This window comes from Vulpes lagopus, chromosome 4 (genome assembly GCF_018345385.1).
Source record: "Vulpes lagopus strain Blue_001 chromosome 4, ASM1834538v1, whole genome shotgun sequence".
Taxonomy (NCBI): Eukaryota; Metazoa; Chordata; class Mammalia; order Carnivora; family Canidae; genus Vulpes; species Vulpes lagopus.
The window spans coordinates 146,529,507-146,545,412 of record NC_054827.1 but is presented as its reverse complement, the minus strand read 5'-3'; the positions used below and the strand labels follow the sequence as shown (position 1 = coordinate 146,545,412).

The 15,906-nt window shown below is 44.1% G+C and overlaps 1 protein-coding gene across 3 annotated transcripts in view; it reads right to left on the bottom strand.

Annotated features, from left to right (window-relative positions):
* PPARGC1A (PPARG coactivator 1 alpha) overlaps positions 1–15,906 on the bottom strand; it is a 641,119-nt gene that overhangs the window by 82,316 nt on the left and 542,897 nt on the right. For all 3 annotated transcript variants that reach the window (XM_041753717.1, XM_041753715.1, XM_041753716.1), the window contains one exon: positions 14,222–14,401. In XM_041753717.1, coding sequence (XP_041609651.1) covers positions 14,222–14,401 — 180 coding nt within the window. The remainder of the gene's footprint in view (positions 1–14,221; positions 14,402–15,906) is intronic.

Here is a 15,906-nt window from a genome sequence, read left to right as displayed (position 1 = left end):
GATGAGGGTACGATTTTTCTGCCTCTGGTTTGGCTTCTCCAAGACATTTTTACAAATGGTGTGTTTCTCAGCTATGTTTCAGACAATTAATAATGCTAAGTTAATAATGGTCAAAGAAATGAGGTCTCCTCATATGAATTATAAAAATAACCGCCGTGATTAAGTAAAAATGCATCCTATCTGTGGAACATACATCTTCTCTTTCAGCTAGGAAGCATGTAGCTGGAAATAAAAATGAACCGGCAACCAAGGGGAAAAAGCGGGATCAGTGTTTTGTTTTTCTGGATCACAAAAGCAGCATGGAGGTCACACGGTGCTGTTAGAGGGTATCATCACGCCTTTTGCTGACTCAGAGAAGAGACACATTTGCCATTCAAAGACAAATTAAATGGGGCATGGATCATGCTACGTGGATGACCAGACTCAGTTATCTGCCAAGACCAGGCAACATTCGGTTACCTCCCGGTGCATCTAACCACAGACAACTCTTTGGTTCCGTGCAGATAGAAAGTCTTTGTCAAAACTTTCGGTTGGAACAAGTATTGCAAAGCAGCCAGACTAGATTTGTCCCAGAGAAGCTGACACAAATTCCTTTAGGACCGGGGCAGCCACCACGGCCCTACTGGTGGGATTGCCGGGTGACGGGATTAAAGGAGCTGGAAAGTGGCGCTGTGACCTAATGTAACTCTCAAATCTGCTGCACGCAGAGCCCTGGAATTGGGGACCAGCGGGAGAGAGAGATGTCACTTAGCCCAGGCAGCATCATTGCATTCTAATGCTCAGGCATTCGCCCAGACTCTTCTCCGGTACAAACAGGAGGCGGGCCTGCCCATCGGGCAGCACGGCCCGAAAGCAAAACCCAGGCTGGTAGATGCAGCTCAGAGAAGAGCAGGGTGTCCCCACTAAGCATGTGCTGGCAAGACACAAGAGGATCCTGACATGAGAACATTTCTGGACAGAATCAGAGTTGGCCAGGATCCCTGGACACCCAGGAGAACTATGTCTGGAAAAGAGAAGCTCCAACTTCACATCTGAACAAATGAAATGGCATCCAGGGAAGCTAATGTCCTTAGGCCAAGAGCCCGTGGAAAAACCAAGGGCATTCTTATAATAGAGGCACCTTTTTTTTTTCCCTACATAAGCACCATTCATAAGCAGAAATCAGCTTCTCGGAAAGGACTGGGGAGAGGAGATTTAAGCCGGGGTATTACAGGAAATACCGAGTACAGCTCAGTAGAGGTGTAATGCTTGGTACCCCCACAGAGAAGAAAAGGAGAGGTCTGCAATCTCCCTGTGCTTGCCTTATTCAAGGGGACAAGTAGTCCCTCTAGACGACTAGCCCGTGAGACCATGAGAAGAGCGCTCCAAGCCAGAGAAAAGCCACAAATCGGGAGGTCGCATCAAGGCAAAGGCATGTCAGCCCTTCCGGCTGGACAGAAATATCATTTTCAGAGAGAAAAGTCAACAGGCCTAAAATGGTACAGAATGGTTTTCATCCAAAGGAGCCCCACACACTCTGCCAAGGGCACAACTTTCTGGTCACGTCAGCCTTGCACACGGGTTAAAGAACTTTCTGCTGACAGCTCAGCTCTCTTCCCTTAGGTTGGCTTCTTCTTGTCCTCCCTCAGCAATTCCAATGGGCAAACTGCTGTTTTCCTTAATGTGCTACGTGTGGAACACCATCAATCTCAGCTCTTCCAATTTCAAATATTCTATTCCACTGCCCTGAGCCTATTGGACTCTATGCCGGGGCTCTCGGTTTGGAATAGAAGTCCCCAGTGACTAGGAGAAATGCACTCCAGAAAAATCCCACCTCAAGGCAAAGGCCTTCCTGAAGATGATAAGTGTACCAATTCGGAGAAGGGGAGAATTGATCTATTAGCAATGACCAGGATAACAAGCAGGTGGAGAAAGTCAATGCTTCGCTTCTTCTATCAGACAGCTTATCTCACTTGATTTTAATGACCTGTCTTTCCCACTAACCATGAGCTTCATGATGCCATGGACTGTGTCTACTCTCAACCACTGCCTCCCTAGAAATCGGCAAGGACGTGAGCACGCTAGCAGTCGACAAGCATTCGTTGTTGATGGATGAGTAAATAAGTAATAGAGGAACTTTTAAGATCCAGAAGCATGAAGTCATGCGAAACTAGGCAAAAGTTGGAAACCAGAGGAGAAAATGTGACCACCTATATCACAAGTGATATGGGATGAAAAGGCTGGTGGGAGAAGTCATGCTTGCTAATAGCTGCCTTCTCATGCACTGCCCTGAGGTGTTGAGTTAGCAACCTCATGGGATAAACCACCGTGCTTGCAGACCCAGCCCGCAACACTTTGTCTTCAGGCCCTTTGAGGATGGGCATTTGAGATGGGGAGGATCGAACACATCTAAGAATTTCTCAAAAGTGAAAAAGTACTGGGCATCGGCTCCCTCTCTTGCCTCTGGCACAGAAATATCAGCCGCTGTGGCAAGTGATCTCTGCAGTAGCTCCCTAGCTCCGGGTGAACACGCTCCCTCTGTCCTCCCTTCCCCTTTCATTTGGGTGCAATTTGGGTTCGCGAATTTCCTTTCTCCCCCCTCTCTAAATCCTCTCTAGCAGGAGAGTTCACCCAAAATGCCGAGCTTTCACCAGTGATCTGGTAATGAATTAAGAGTTAACTGAGGTGCAGAGACAACAAGAAAGCTTGCCAGAGTAGAGCTAGAGAATTTCATGACAATTAGCGCTGATTTGCGCTCCAAGAATAGAAAAAAAAAATTGTTTTAAAGGAGAACAGAAAAAGCCACTCACACATCCACAACCCAAAAAAGCTTTCTAGCACTTGCCGAAAATGATACCATTGGATGACAGAAGAAACACACCAGATTAGCCAATTAGCATTCACCCAAGGAAAACAAGCGCTTGGGAGGGAGGGAAGAAAAGGGACCCATCAACGCTAATATCAACTTTACAATGGCCCTGACTGTCGATCTACCCGAAGGAAGTGCTACCTCCCCACTTTTTTGTGACCCTCTCGACAACTGTGGGGGAAAAAAATGTTAGTTCAACATTATCGCAGGCCTGAATATGACTTTATTTATGTGACAAGTTGACAACATACAATTTCATGCTTGTTGAACTGATCGGTGTTATATATTCGCTGTGAATATTATGAAGCCTCACCATTATAAATATGAAACAGTATACACTTATTCAAAATAACTCCAGCAGTGGGAATTTATAGCTTGGTTGTTTGTGTTCTTATGAAGTCCAAATACCACCTTAAGAAGCTGCAGCGCACAGACACAGATGTGCGGTGTGACCAAAATGGATTGGCGATGACCTATGTGAGAACGGGCTATTACATTCTGGTCTGCATGGCAGCTGACACTGGTTTGTATTTAGATATGTGGCTGCTGAGAACACCGTGTCCTTAAAGCTCTGTTCAAACATGGGCCAAGGCATTTGTCTGCCGGACTAATTATTTTACCACCCTTGTATGGCAAGTATCACTTTGTTTTCCTTTAAAAAAGAAAAAAAAAAAAGGAAGTGTGTCGTACACACGCAGGTGCACATTTCCACTACGCTGCCTAAAGTTACAGCAAGTACTTTAAACCTTGGTCATGTCAGGTAAATGTTGGCAAGAGTTCCGGATTGCCTGCAAAACAGAATTGTACCACTTTCCTGATCAGGTGCCTGGGAATGGGACAAGGCCACAGACCATCAGATCAGAAGCTGTCCCAGCAACTGTTTGGGGGCAGGTTTTTTGTTTTTTGTTTTTTTCCCTCCTCTTCCCGCTCCCCTCCTTTTCTTTCCCTTAGCGAGCTTCAACCAATTTGCAAGTGTTCGCTTCCACAAGGACAAATTTGGAAGAGTGAAGAACAACACAATTTATCCAAATGTGGAAGGAAATGAAGGAACCAGGCGCCTTGCTAAAGCTAGATATCAAAAATTTGCATAAGTAGTTTTCCAACAACAGAGGTGCTATTCGGAACAAAATAAATTGCTTGCATTGTATGCAAGGACACAAACCTTGACCAGGTTTGTGGTTGCTTCCCTGCTCATGTTTCTTGAGTAGGCCCAGATATTCCCGCTAAGAAGCTCACGTTAGTTGTCCTCTCTAGGTAGACCTGAAAAGGTAATTGTTGATTTATTCTTTTTTTTTTTAATTTGATTATTTATTTTTAGGTTGACCTAAAAAGGCTACAGTTTCCATAGGAGTCTCCAACACTCTCACTTGGCTAAGAAAAACAAGCCCCTGACATTTGAAATATCAATCAAGTTCCTCCAGGATTGTAGAGCAATTCTTTTGTGTCCTTGTTTGTTTGTTGGCTTCGTGTTGGGTAATACTTCTCGCTCTCGTTTTGAGATCTAGCAAAGGACTCAGTGACTGGAATCCTGGGTCTCTTTGGAAGCATTTTAATTACAGTGTTGTGGAATGTCCCCATTCTAACAAAGTTTGCTGTCCAAATCCTGCATCTCTACTTTTCCTGTTGGACTAAAGCGAAGGTGTTGTCGGTCTGTCTAGTAAATCCAACCCACAAGATAACATAATCACATACATTCATTTCTCAGGGACCTTGGCGGTTCTTATCTCCTTGCTTTTATGATCTCTTATGAGCAGCCAGGAATAGCAATTTGCAGCCTGTTTGTAAAGCCATCTTAGTCCGAACCTAGCCTTCTCCCCTTTTATCACACGGCGATAGTCTGCAGCTAAATCTCATCCGCCAACATCGAAATTTGCTCTGAGCTCCATTTTAGAATAATGTAAGTGTTCTCCGCGTGCATGGAACATATCAAACACGTACGGGAGGGCAATTATCATTTCAATGAACTATTTATTAATAGAAGATGGTTTGTGTGCTTTGCTTAGATTTATTGATGTGCTGCCCACTGTACATCGTAGCCTGAAGCTACTTCGCTCGCAGCCATCAGCCTCTCAGATGAGCAGGTCTGCGGTTCACACGGTCCCAGTGCCTCCGTGTGCTTTGCTCAACTTGATTTTACCATTATATCACCTAGAACGTTAAACACGATGCTCGAGTTCTGTGTTAAATCACAATTGTTTCCTATTAAGTGTTCCGAGCTACCCATTTTTATTAACAGTTACTTTATTAAATCCTTAATAACATAGATAGAATAGTTAGTTAATTTGTGTGTTGAGCCATGGATGTTAATTTGTAAACATAATAACATACTGCAATCATTTGCATAATAGCATTTTAATCTTTTTAGTAAAAGCTGTAATTCCCTACAAAGTACACTGCAGCAGAAACTAAGTGACTATTGGTAATAATACAAAAGGCCTTAAAATTCTGATCCTATTATAGTGTTGGAACATACCCAAACTGCTTCCATAATCTCTGAAATGTTACTGTTCTCTGATTTAGGTGTCTGTGTCAAGAATAAAAATGAAGTATAACTGGTAACAGCACACTATTTCCTAAATGTAATTTAGTATTCACTAAGCACCAGCACTTTGCAAATTGCTCTGAGGCTTTCCTTCAAAGTTCAGAGCTCCAGCTCTGCATATCGTGTGAAGAACACCGAGGAACTCACTCTAAACTTAGTTGTGCTGAAGACAGGGCTCTGATGATAAATCATGCTGATTTGGCACAAGGAAGGGCCTCAGCTACCAAAGATTTGGCTACTGAGTCTCCTCCCTCCTCCAGGCCCTATCAGCCTGCAGGCAGCAGCTCCTCGAACCCACTGTCTCTGAGCGTAAGTTTGGAAGAGAATGAAAAAGGGGAGTGGGGGGTGGGGTGTGGATATTGAATGAAGCTACTTCTGGTGGGGGGAGAAAAAAAAAAAAACTTGATCGGAGGCTTGGTCCCTAGAGCCAATTAACACCAATCACAAGACTGGCCAAAAAAAAAAAAAAAAGAAAGAAAGAAAAAAAAAAAGGAAAAAATAGTTGCTTAAAAGTCAAGCCAAGTCATTTTACGCAAGATCTGGTAATTCATTAACCCATCCGGCCGCAAACCTTGAATGAATAACTTGCAGTAGTAATGGAGATGGGCAGATCTACAAGGTGATAGTGTTTAGAGGCTCCAACTATGCAAATTATTCTATCACTTGGGAACAGAAAAGGCACAAAAGTATCTCTGATCATTGTTTTGGGACAAATGGCGTAATGGATAAGAAGTCATTTATCTTCATAAAAGGTTGCCCTTGCCAAGAACGAGAGGGTGTATTTATTTCATTGTGTATCTCTCTTCCCCTTTCCCCAGCTCTCGTTCTAGCCACTCGTAATGCGGCCTCTTTGGCAGGCTCCGTAACATACAGCATCCTGCTTGGCTTTCAGAACTATACGTCAGAGCACACAATCTCGAAAGTAGCCTCATAGGTTAAAAAAAGAAGGGAAAAAAAATGGTCCTTACGAAGTTGTTTTACATCACAGGCAATTCATTTTCTGAGACCCGCAATAAAAGTTTTCATTGATAGAAGGATAGGCCCATAATTAGAGGGACAAATTAAACTTGTTAAAAATGTGAAGTCTGGGGTAGGGAAGAGTAGAACAATTTGGCTCTCTGTTTAACAAGGCGGTCTCTAAAGTTCATCTTTTTATCTGCTTTGCGTGTTGATCTCATTCGGAGGTGAGCCATCTGCTGGGCTGTGTCTCCACGACACTGCATATAGACAGGGGGACATGGACAAACAGACGCGACATATGTGTAAGGTCACTATACAAGCACACGCCGTTGCTATACAAATAGACAGTTTGTCCAATCCAGCATCCTGAATGTTGATCACTTTAGCCTCCACGAGTATCTTTCAAGTAAATCTAAGAGGCCATGAGCCACTTTTTCCTGATTCCTCTCTAGGTGTTTCCTCCTTGTGAAGGTGGGTCTCCACTTGTCTGGCCCCAAAGAAATCTAGGCAGAGTCACTTGTAGTGAAATGACCCTCTGGTGAATCCAGAAGGTGGGAAAAACACACAAAAAAAACAAAAAACAACAACAACAACAAAACAAGGTACATTCATGAAATGGCTCAGCTACAACTGGAAGCACCTAGAGTATCTGGCATGAAATAATTGGTCTCTTCTCAAAACAAACAAACAAACAAACAAAACCCACATATAAAAAAACAGCCCCCCCCACACACAACAGTACATTCTACAATCATTGTGCCTAATTAAACATATAGATTCTCACTTTCCAAACTGCAAATGGCTAAGAGTTCGACCGACTTCCAAGAAAAACGGCAGCCACCCTCATCTCTCCTAACCACACCTTGCATTACCAGAGGCAAACGGCAGGCGAGTGACGCGTGGGTAGAAGGTGGTCATGTAACCGGCACCTGCGACCTGCGATTTATTCGCGGGGGCGGGTGCCTGTAGACAGAGCCCTGTGGGCCCGGACTCCTGAGCCCTATTTTTCCAGTGGTCAGCATAATGGCAGGGAGGAAACAGGGTGATAAACCAGATGTTCCCGAGATAAGGCAGATGTTATCAAGGCAAGAAGTCTAAAACAGTCTTTAACTGAGGTGTGTAGATGACCACACACACACACACACACACACACACACACGCACACACCCCACTATGTCGTCCCCCCTGCAAGATAAGCCCACAGTAGACGCTGAAAATAAAGCAGCACACAGGCTGGGTCAGATTGTTGCTTTCTGATTTGTGACTCTCCAAGATGAACATCTAACTGATTTATACCCAGAATTTGGAATTTTGTGGTAGACTACAAATGCAAAGATAAGTACAACATAAATTTTTAAAATACTCCATAAGTCTCCATGAGTTTCAACATTTTTCAATGTTCTTATGTTACAGCCAATTATCTCCCCACTTAAATGGCTATTATTTTCTTCCTTGAAGTCGATGTTCTCCGTTAAGTGTCATCGCCAAGTGTGGCGAAAATCTGGTTGGGGACTGTAAATTTCATTCAAATGACAAACATTTATTGATTGCAAATTGGAAATCCCAGGAACCTCGGAGAAGTGATTATTGCCAACTAATTTGGTGTCTCCGAATAACAAAGGAGAATTTATTCTCTCCATGATGAAAATTAAGGTGAGGTGGTTTTGACACGGGTTTTTCCTCTCTGTTGTTTTGTTAAGAATTCCAAGAGGTTTGCCATTCATAGAAAAGTCTCTGACCACAGGCACAGTCAGGAGCAGGAATTCATTACCATGGAAGGCTGCAGAATTTCCTCCAAGGAGACAAGTGAAAAAAAGCAGACACCACGTAAATTTGGGGATTGGGTTAAATATGTTCTGCCCCTGAGGCAGCAGGGAGACGGAGAGCCCCTTTGTAAGACGACTCACAAGTCTTAAGAAAGAACTTCAGCTCCTAAAGGTGAGCAGAAACGTAACCGGGAAGAGACCTACGAAGTTCTGATTCTCTTTGGAATATTTCCGAGTTAGCATTCTTTGCCACCTCCCTCTCTAACCTAACTCATATTCATCAGGGCTGATGGAAATTTCCTTCGAGATGCTTCAAGCCTTTGTTCCCTGGACACCATCCCCTCTGCTGTCACCTTGTCCCTTCCCCGCACCTGCATTGCACGGGATTCGGAATGCAGCAGGGCCTGCCGTCCAATCCCTCCCGCTTTCCGCTTGCCCACGGCTCTCCCGCTAGGGGAATTAGCACGCTCTCAAATACGGTCCCCGGTATATTGCTCTCTAGCACTAAAAATCTTCACTGGCACCCTAATTCCTACTGTGTAAACTCGAAACACTCCCAGTTGGGTTCCCGGGGGTCTGCAGTAATTTGCACCCACCCTAAATCCACACCTGCCTCTCCTACCCCTGTTGTTCCCATCGGTACATATTTCACTTTGGGCAAATCAAGCTCCTCACCATCATGCTCTCCCTGTGGAAACATTTCATTCTTTTTTTTTTTTTTTGTATCAGCCTTGATGATGTTTTTATTGCTGCTTCCCTCCTTAGCTAGGACACACACGCACACACGCACACACACACACACACACACACACCCCTACACCTGTATATGTGCATACACGCAGTCTGGCAATTGCTAATATATATATAATATATAACCCGCTGTATATAAATATACATGTACACATACACATAAATAGACAGTATTAAATTATTTTTAATTGCTAATACAGAAATATATATATATATACACAAAAACACACACACACACATGTACACAAGTACAGGCAGTCTTTTGCTGTTTGCTCACTATTTCACATTTCTTCATTTGACCTCCCAAACTAGGTTCTTTAGGAAACAGATCCTCTGTGCTCTGTATGTAATTATATATCACCTACTGAGGTTCCCATCATCAATAAAGATGTCTTGGTCAATTCATTCATTCCGCTGCAAATATTTTTGGGGTACTTACTTTCTGTCGTCTTCTAACACAACATCTAGAAACACTTCCGTGACCCAGACAAGCAAGTTCCCCGCTCCCAAAATACTCAGAGTCATTTGAATAGGCAAGTTAAAAAAACAAAACAAAACAAACAAAAAAAATACTTTGAAATGTACATAATATATGCCCATTTTAGAAAAAAAAAAGGAGAAAACAGAAGAAAGTCCAAAGAAGAAATATAAAATCTCTTGCATTCCCATCAGAATAACCAAATATTATTGGAAGCTTCCAACTACCATTGCACCCTTGGCATGACAGGACATCTTTCAGTAGATAACGGGAAAGCACCCCCCACTTTTGGTCCCACAAAAGATCACGGACTCAGACCTGACCGAGCGTCCCGGTGATCACCCCACATGAAGGCTGGCTGTGGCTGTGGGCCCTTGTCCCCCGTTATTAGCAAAGGCAGACTTCAGAACATGCTATGAGTAATGACCTAGAGACAACCACCCTCTCACTCGCCATGCTCTGAAGAACCCCAAGTAGTGGGACTCAGAGGTAACACACAAACGAATGGAAGATGCTCATGCAGTTGTGTCAAGGAGGCACTGAAAGCAGATGTTTAGATGAAACGGGGACAAGGTGGCCCATGGTGACCAGAAGGGCCAACGTGCTATTTAAACTAATCCCGGGCCACCCATCCTTAGGTACTGCCATGCTCTAAAAGCACTCCTTTATTCTCCTTCTGCAAACAATGCACAAAGGCAAGAGAGGGAAGGAAGTTATGTTGCAATATTCTGAAACATAAATCTTGCTACCGGTCCAGAGACAGCATCCTGTTTTCCTGACACACGGATCAGATTCACTGGAGACTGCACCTAGAAAAGCCTGTGTCCTGTTTTTCTAAGTGGCTTCTGAATAGAACCTGGTCACCTGCATTTACACATCCAACACAGGTTGTTGTGCAAGCAGTGATTCTTGTTTGTGTGTCCAGTTTCTCAACCAACGTGGACAACGGCGTATAGGCATCCCTTGCTCCCCGCTGAGGAATTCACTCTCCCAGTGTGGGGCATTCAATCACATTCGTCTTTTCTTTTAAAGTCCAACAAAAATAGGGGCGCCTGGCTGGCTCAGTCTGTTAAGCGGCTGGCTCTTTGTGTGGCCTCAGGTCGTGATCTCCGGGTGGTGAGATCGAGACCCCATCTCGGGCTCTGAGCTCAGCGGGGAGTCTGCTTGAGTTTATCTCCCTCTGCCCCTCCCCCTGCATATGTGCTCTCTTTCTAAAATAAAAAAATAAATAAATAAACCTTAAAAAAAAAAAAAACTAAAACATGAGGTAAAAAAAAACAAAATTAAACTTAGATCAAATGCACAAAAGAGGCCAAAGGAAGAGATTTCTATTTACTCCCAAGGTGCTAACATTTGGCTGTACTATCTGTCAACTATCTGCATCCTATCTGGATTTCTAAATACCCCCCTTGCAATCTGCTTTGATTAGAATTCAGAAATCCGGGACTCCTGGGTGGCTCAGTGGGTTAAGCATCTGCCTTCAGCTCAGGTCATGATTCCGGAGTCCTGGGATCGAGTCCCTGCATCGGGCTCCCTGCCCAGTGGGGAGTCTGCTAGTCCCTCTCCCTCTGCCCCCCAACTCATGCTCGCTCTCGCTCTCTCTCTCATTCTGCCTCAAACACATAAATAAAATCTAAAAAAAAAAAAAAAAAAAAGACTCAGAATCCCGGGGCCGGTCTCCAGGGTTGTCATCGAGGTGCTACCTTAAGTCAGGCAGCGTGTTCAGCTACTCGGTGCCTTATTTTATTCTGGGAATCGGAGGTAGGTAATGCTTGTTATTGGCAGATCAGAGGTGGCGGAAACCGTGACTGTTTGGCTTGCCCGAGTACAAGGCCTTCCCAAATGTGATGAGGCAGGGCTTTGAGAACTGGAGGAAAGTGAGCCTGGGTAAAGTCCACGGGGAGAGGCTTAAAGGCACAGGCGCGGGGAGGCCTTCCGGGAGAGGCTGCTTTGGAGGAAGCCGCCCAGGGCCGCGGCCACTGGCCACTCGAGGGTTACTGTGCTGCCTGGGGACCTGCCTCCCAGGGAGACACAATTTTCGAATTCCACCTATGCTCCACCCCCCGCCCCCCAACGTTATAGAAAAGCTGCCTGAGCTTAACGCTAGAGGGCAAAGAGTAGAGGCATCTGGGCCGTATGCAAATGCTCGGGAGGCTGCGGCTGTGTCTCGGTGTTGCCACATATGGCCCTTACCCTTTGCACAGACAAAGAAGAAGGAGTTTTGTGACATCAGGGAAAACTGTTACAGGTTATCTAAACGGTCACTTTCGCTGTCACTAACAAAATTCCTGACAGCTCAATCCCAGGGCATCTCCATGATGTTATGTGGCTTTTGATTCTTCATATCCTGGATCTTAACTCTGTCTTCTCTCTGAAAGCTGCCCAGTTCCTCTCGGGTGTTTTTATAAAAGGGAATTTCAGTGGCTATTTTTTTAGGGGTTCTCCACCCCAGCGGTATTGTCATTTTAGGGCCAAAGAGCTCCTCGTCGCGGGAACCTGTCCTGTTTGCTGGAGGAGAGTTAGCGACCGCTCTGGTCTCTACCCATGAGATGCCAGGAGCAGCCTCTTGCCTTCAGTCCAAAAAAATCAAACCTATCTCCAGACACTGCTAAAGGTCCCCGGGTCGGGGGGAGTCCAAACGGCTTTGACTTGAGAGTCACTGGTTTAAAATGAGCTAATTTTTAATTAAAATGAGAAATTAATTCAATGAACTTTGTGTTTTAGAGCATTGGAAACAATTCTATCAGTGGTCGAGAGTCATACAAGGAAACAAAGGGGGTGTCTTCGTATGGGATACGGCATCTACAGGTAACGCTACCTGGTGAACCAGGTCTCCCCAAGGTGTACATGACAAGGTACCTCATGAAGATGCCACAACACGAAATATGGGGACACAAGGTCATGGAGAAGGGACTTTTTGAAAGTAGCCCACCAGGGAGGCACTGACTCCCGTGACATGCGCTCCACCTCCCCCGCGGCCCCCACCTCTCAGTAATTCCCTAACCACCATCTGCGAAAAGCGTGGCAGTCACCCAACAGGGAATAGCCGATTTTTAGATAAGAGGTCTATAGAGATGGACATTTTTTAAAGTACTGTTTATTTAATGCAGCATGACTTAAAACGGGCCTGTCGCCTGACAAGTGTACTGAATGAGGAATGTTCAATTTACCAGTTCTAACTAGCCAAGTCCTCACATGAACTTTCTAAGACCCGGCCGAGAAGCCTGGGAAGCGTAACCAACCCCAGACCTTCAGGGCTCCTTCTCCCCAGCCCTGACCCCACCGCCTTGAGCACCCTTCGAAGACTCTGTTCAGACGTACTAGAAAATCTTAGCTGTGGCCAGAACCTACAGCCACCTCGGCTCCCCCCAGCGATCCCTGCTTCCATGTCAACCAACACTGAAAGGAACGAGTCTGTTCTATTTTTAAATATATTCAGCAAAACAGCAGCTTGGTATGTCTTTGTAGGGGATGGTTGTCACCCAACCTCGCTGTTACTCTATTTTTATCAGCGACGTGGAATGGGAAGTCAGATCAATTTGGGGTTCAAATCCCTGGTCTTTATCTGTCAGCTGTGTGATTTGGGGAAAATCACTGAACCTCTCTGAGACTCGGTGTCTGCCTATGGAAAGTGGGAATGATACTTAGGGTACCTAAAAAATAGGATGTTTGGAGGGATGGGTGAGGTGGCACATACAGAGCACAGGGGATCTTAAAATGTTGGCCCCTGTCGTTATTGTTCATTATCACTGTTATTCATTAATATTACTATAGTCACTATTCACTCATTAGTCAACAGGCATTTATTCAATACACCTTCTGTGTGCTGGGTGCTGAAAAACCCCGGTAAATATTGTAAAATTGGTTTTCTTAATGACTCAATAAACATTTATTCAGTGCCTTTTATGTGCTGGGTGCTGGAAAAACTCAATAAATATTGTAAAATTGGCTTTCTTAATGACTCCAGATTTCAACCAAATACATTGAAGTTTAAGAAATGTCTCTGCTGGTGGTTTGAAAGATACATTTAGGGTGCTTCGCATGGAGCCTGACACATATTAGGGCGAGGATATCAGATGATGATGGTGGTGCGGGTGGTTGTGATATTGAAAAGTAGTTGATTTAACAATCCTTATTCAGCTCATTTGCCAGAGCATTCGATGTTTGTCCCTACAAGAAACCGCTTATTTTCAAGTAAATGAGTGCTGATCTTGTGAGAAAGAACTTCTTTTTTCAAAGTAACACTTTAATAGGAGTAGATTAACATTCCTTATTATAGGGTAGGCTTATAATAAGAGTCTGGAGCCTGGGAGGTAACTTTCACTATTGAAAGGTAAGCGAATTTTTACTAATTTCTAAGTAAATATTAGAATAGCTGGGTTTCAAAGTTTCTATGACGTAGAGAAATCAGAGGTCTGGTCACAAAATAACAGTAATAATAACTGCTCACTTACTTGGTGAGGCAAATAAAGGTAGACGTCTAATCTCTTGGATTAAAAAACATTGCATTCTTTTACATTTCACATTAATTTACATTAGGCCCTTTTCTGTGGGAAATAGACAGGAATAAACAGGTTTAGACTTTTGTTCTCCTTTGTCACGAATTCTTTCACAACCCCTTACTATTTCAACACAGTTTAATGCACTCTGTTGGGGGCCTGAGCCCCTGAATCCTCAAAAAAAAAAAAAAAATAACAACGAAATGCATTTATTTTTGCAAACACTGTTTCTCCACAAAATCAGAAGTGCCTACCTGTGAGAAAAAGTCTTTGCATGACAACAAAGTTAAGAACCCATTATGCTTTCAGGCCGACGATCATATCGTGGCCCAAGCCAAGTTCAATGAGAAATTAATTTTCACCAAGGGATGCCCTTACCTCAAATATGTTTGAAGGCTCATTGTTGTACTGATTGGATATTATTTCTGATTGGTCACTGCACCACTTGAGTCCACCCAGAAAGCTGTCTGTATCCAAGTCGTTCACGTCTAGTTCAGAAAGGTCAAGTTCAGGAAGATCTGGGCAAAGAGGCTGGTCTTCACCAACCAGAGCAGCACACTGCAGGAGGCAGGGGGGAAAAAAAGCTTTCATTAACTGCAGGAATTTATTAAACTGCAATAGCATGTGATAGGAATTAAGCCTGGTTAATTCAACCACACCACCAAAGCTGGTTTCCAGGGTTTTAGTCACCAGAAGAAGGAAAAAAAAAAAAAAAATCCTAAATTCCTTTACTTACTTTGCTCTTAAAAGATACTGTGCCTGACCCATTCCATCCAAAATTCTGCCTCCGAATTCTTGGTAAGTGCCATATTTCCATGAAGCCCTCTCTCATGCCTCCAGCTAGAAACCAACTGAATTTGTGCCCTTTTGACAGTTAGTGCTTAATGAGTTTCAAGTTGTTTTCCGGTTAACCGTATGCAGAATCTTATGCTACCCTTAGAGTATAATCTCTTTGACGGAAGGATACAAATTTGATTTTTACCTCGGACTTGCCACCACCACAAAATAAATAATTGCTCAATGAAAAATAAAAGCATGAGAACTCTACTAGGAAAACTCCACCCACTTACGCTCCTCATAACCAGTAGAATCCTGTAATTCCTTCAGCAAGGGATGACGCAAGCCCGTCATCTGGTCTATGGTTTTCTTTTATTGTCATTTTAATCTTTTGCTCTTAACTTGACTTTACATGAGCTTCGGCACTTCATCTTCCACAGGGCAAAAGCAAGTTCCTTGGGACGTCTGGGTGGCTCAGCAGTTAAGCGTCTTCCTTCAGCTCAGGTCATGATCCTGGAGTCCTGGGATCGAGTCCCACCTCGGGCTCCCTGCAAAGAGCCTGCTTCTCCCTCTGCATGTGTCTCTGCCTCTCTCTCTCCCTCTGTGTGTGTCTCTCATGAATAAATAAATATTTTTTTTAAAAAAAAGCAAGTTCCTTAAGATAAGGACAAAAGTCAGAGTTCTTCTGTATGATCTTCACATCTTTCATTATGTTTAATTTGCAACTGTGTGGGTGTGTGTGTGTGTCTGTGTGTGTGTGAGAGATTGGGATTGCCTGACATCTACAAAGGAAAAACCACTATAGCGTCCCACAATTGTATTTTTTCCCATCATTTATGTATCCCTAACTATTCTCTAAGTGAACTCAAAATAACTACTTTTATTTGGAGTTTTTACATGATTTCCATATTTTGAGAGGTTTAAAAAAGCTCATGGTAGGGCCGGGCTGCCTGTCAGCAAGGGTCTTTCAGATTGGAATAGTCTTTCACTTCCTTGCAGGGAGTAGGTGGTCTTTCGGTCGTGCCACACTGTGGCTTCTTGGAAAAAGTGAACCACCTTAGCAAAGAGGTGGGCTTCTAGCCTCAGCTTGGCACTCGGGGTGATTTCCTCCCTGCATACTGTGAAGAACCCTGTAGAAGTTTCCTACTGCAGGGGGTCTGCTGAGGCCGGGGCCATCAGGATTTTATCCACCTGCAAGCCACGGTGTCTGCCTCAGCAGGCACACAGTCTGAAGTGGTAGCCTCGCAGCCCTACCTTCCAAGGTCAGCAGAGATGCTGTGCAGTTG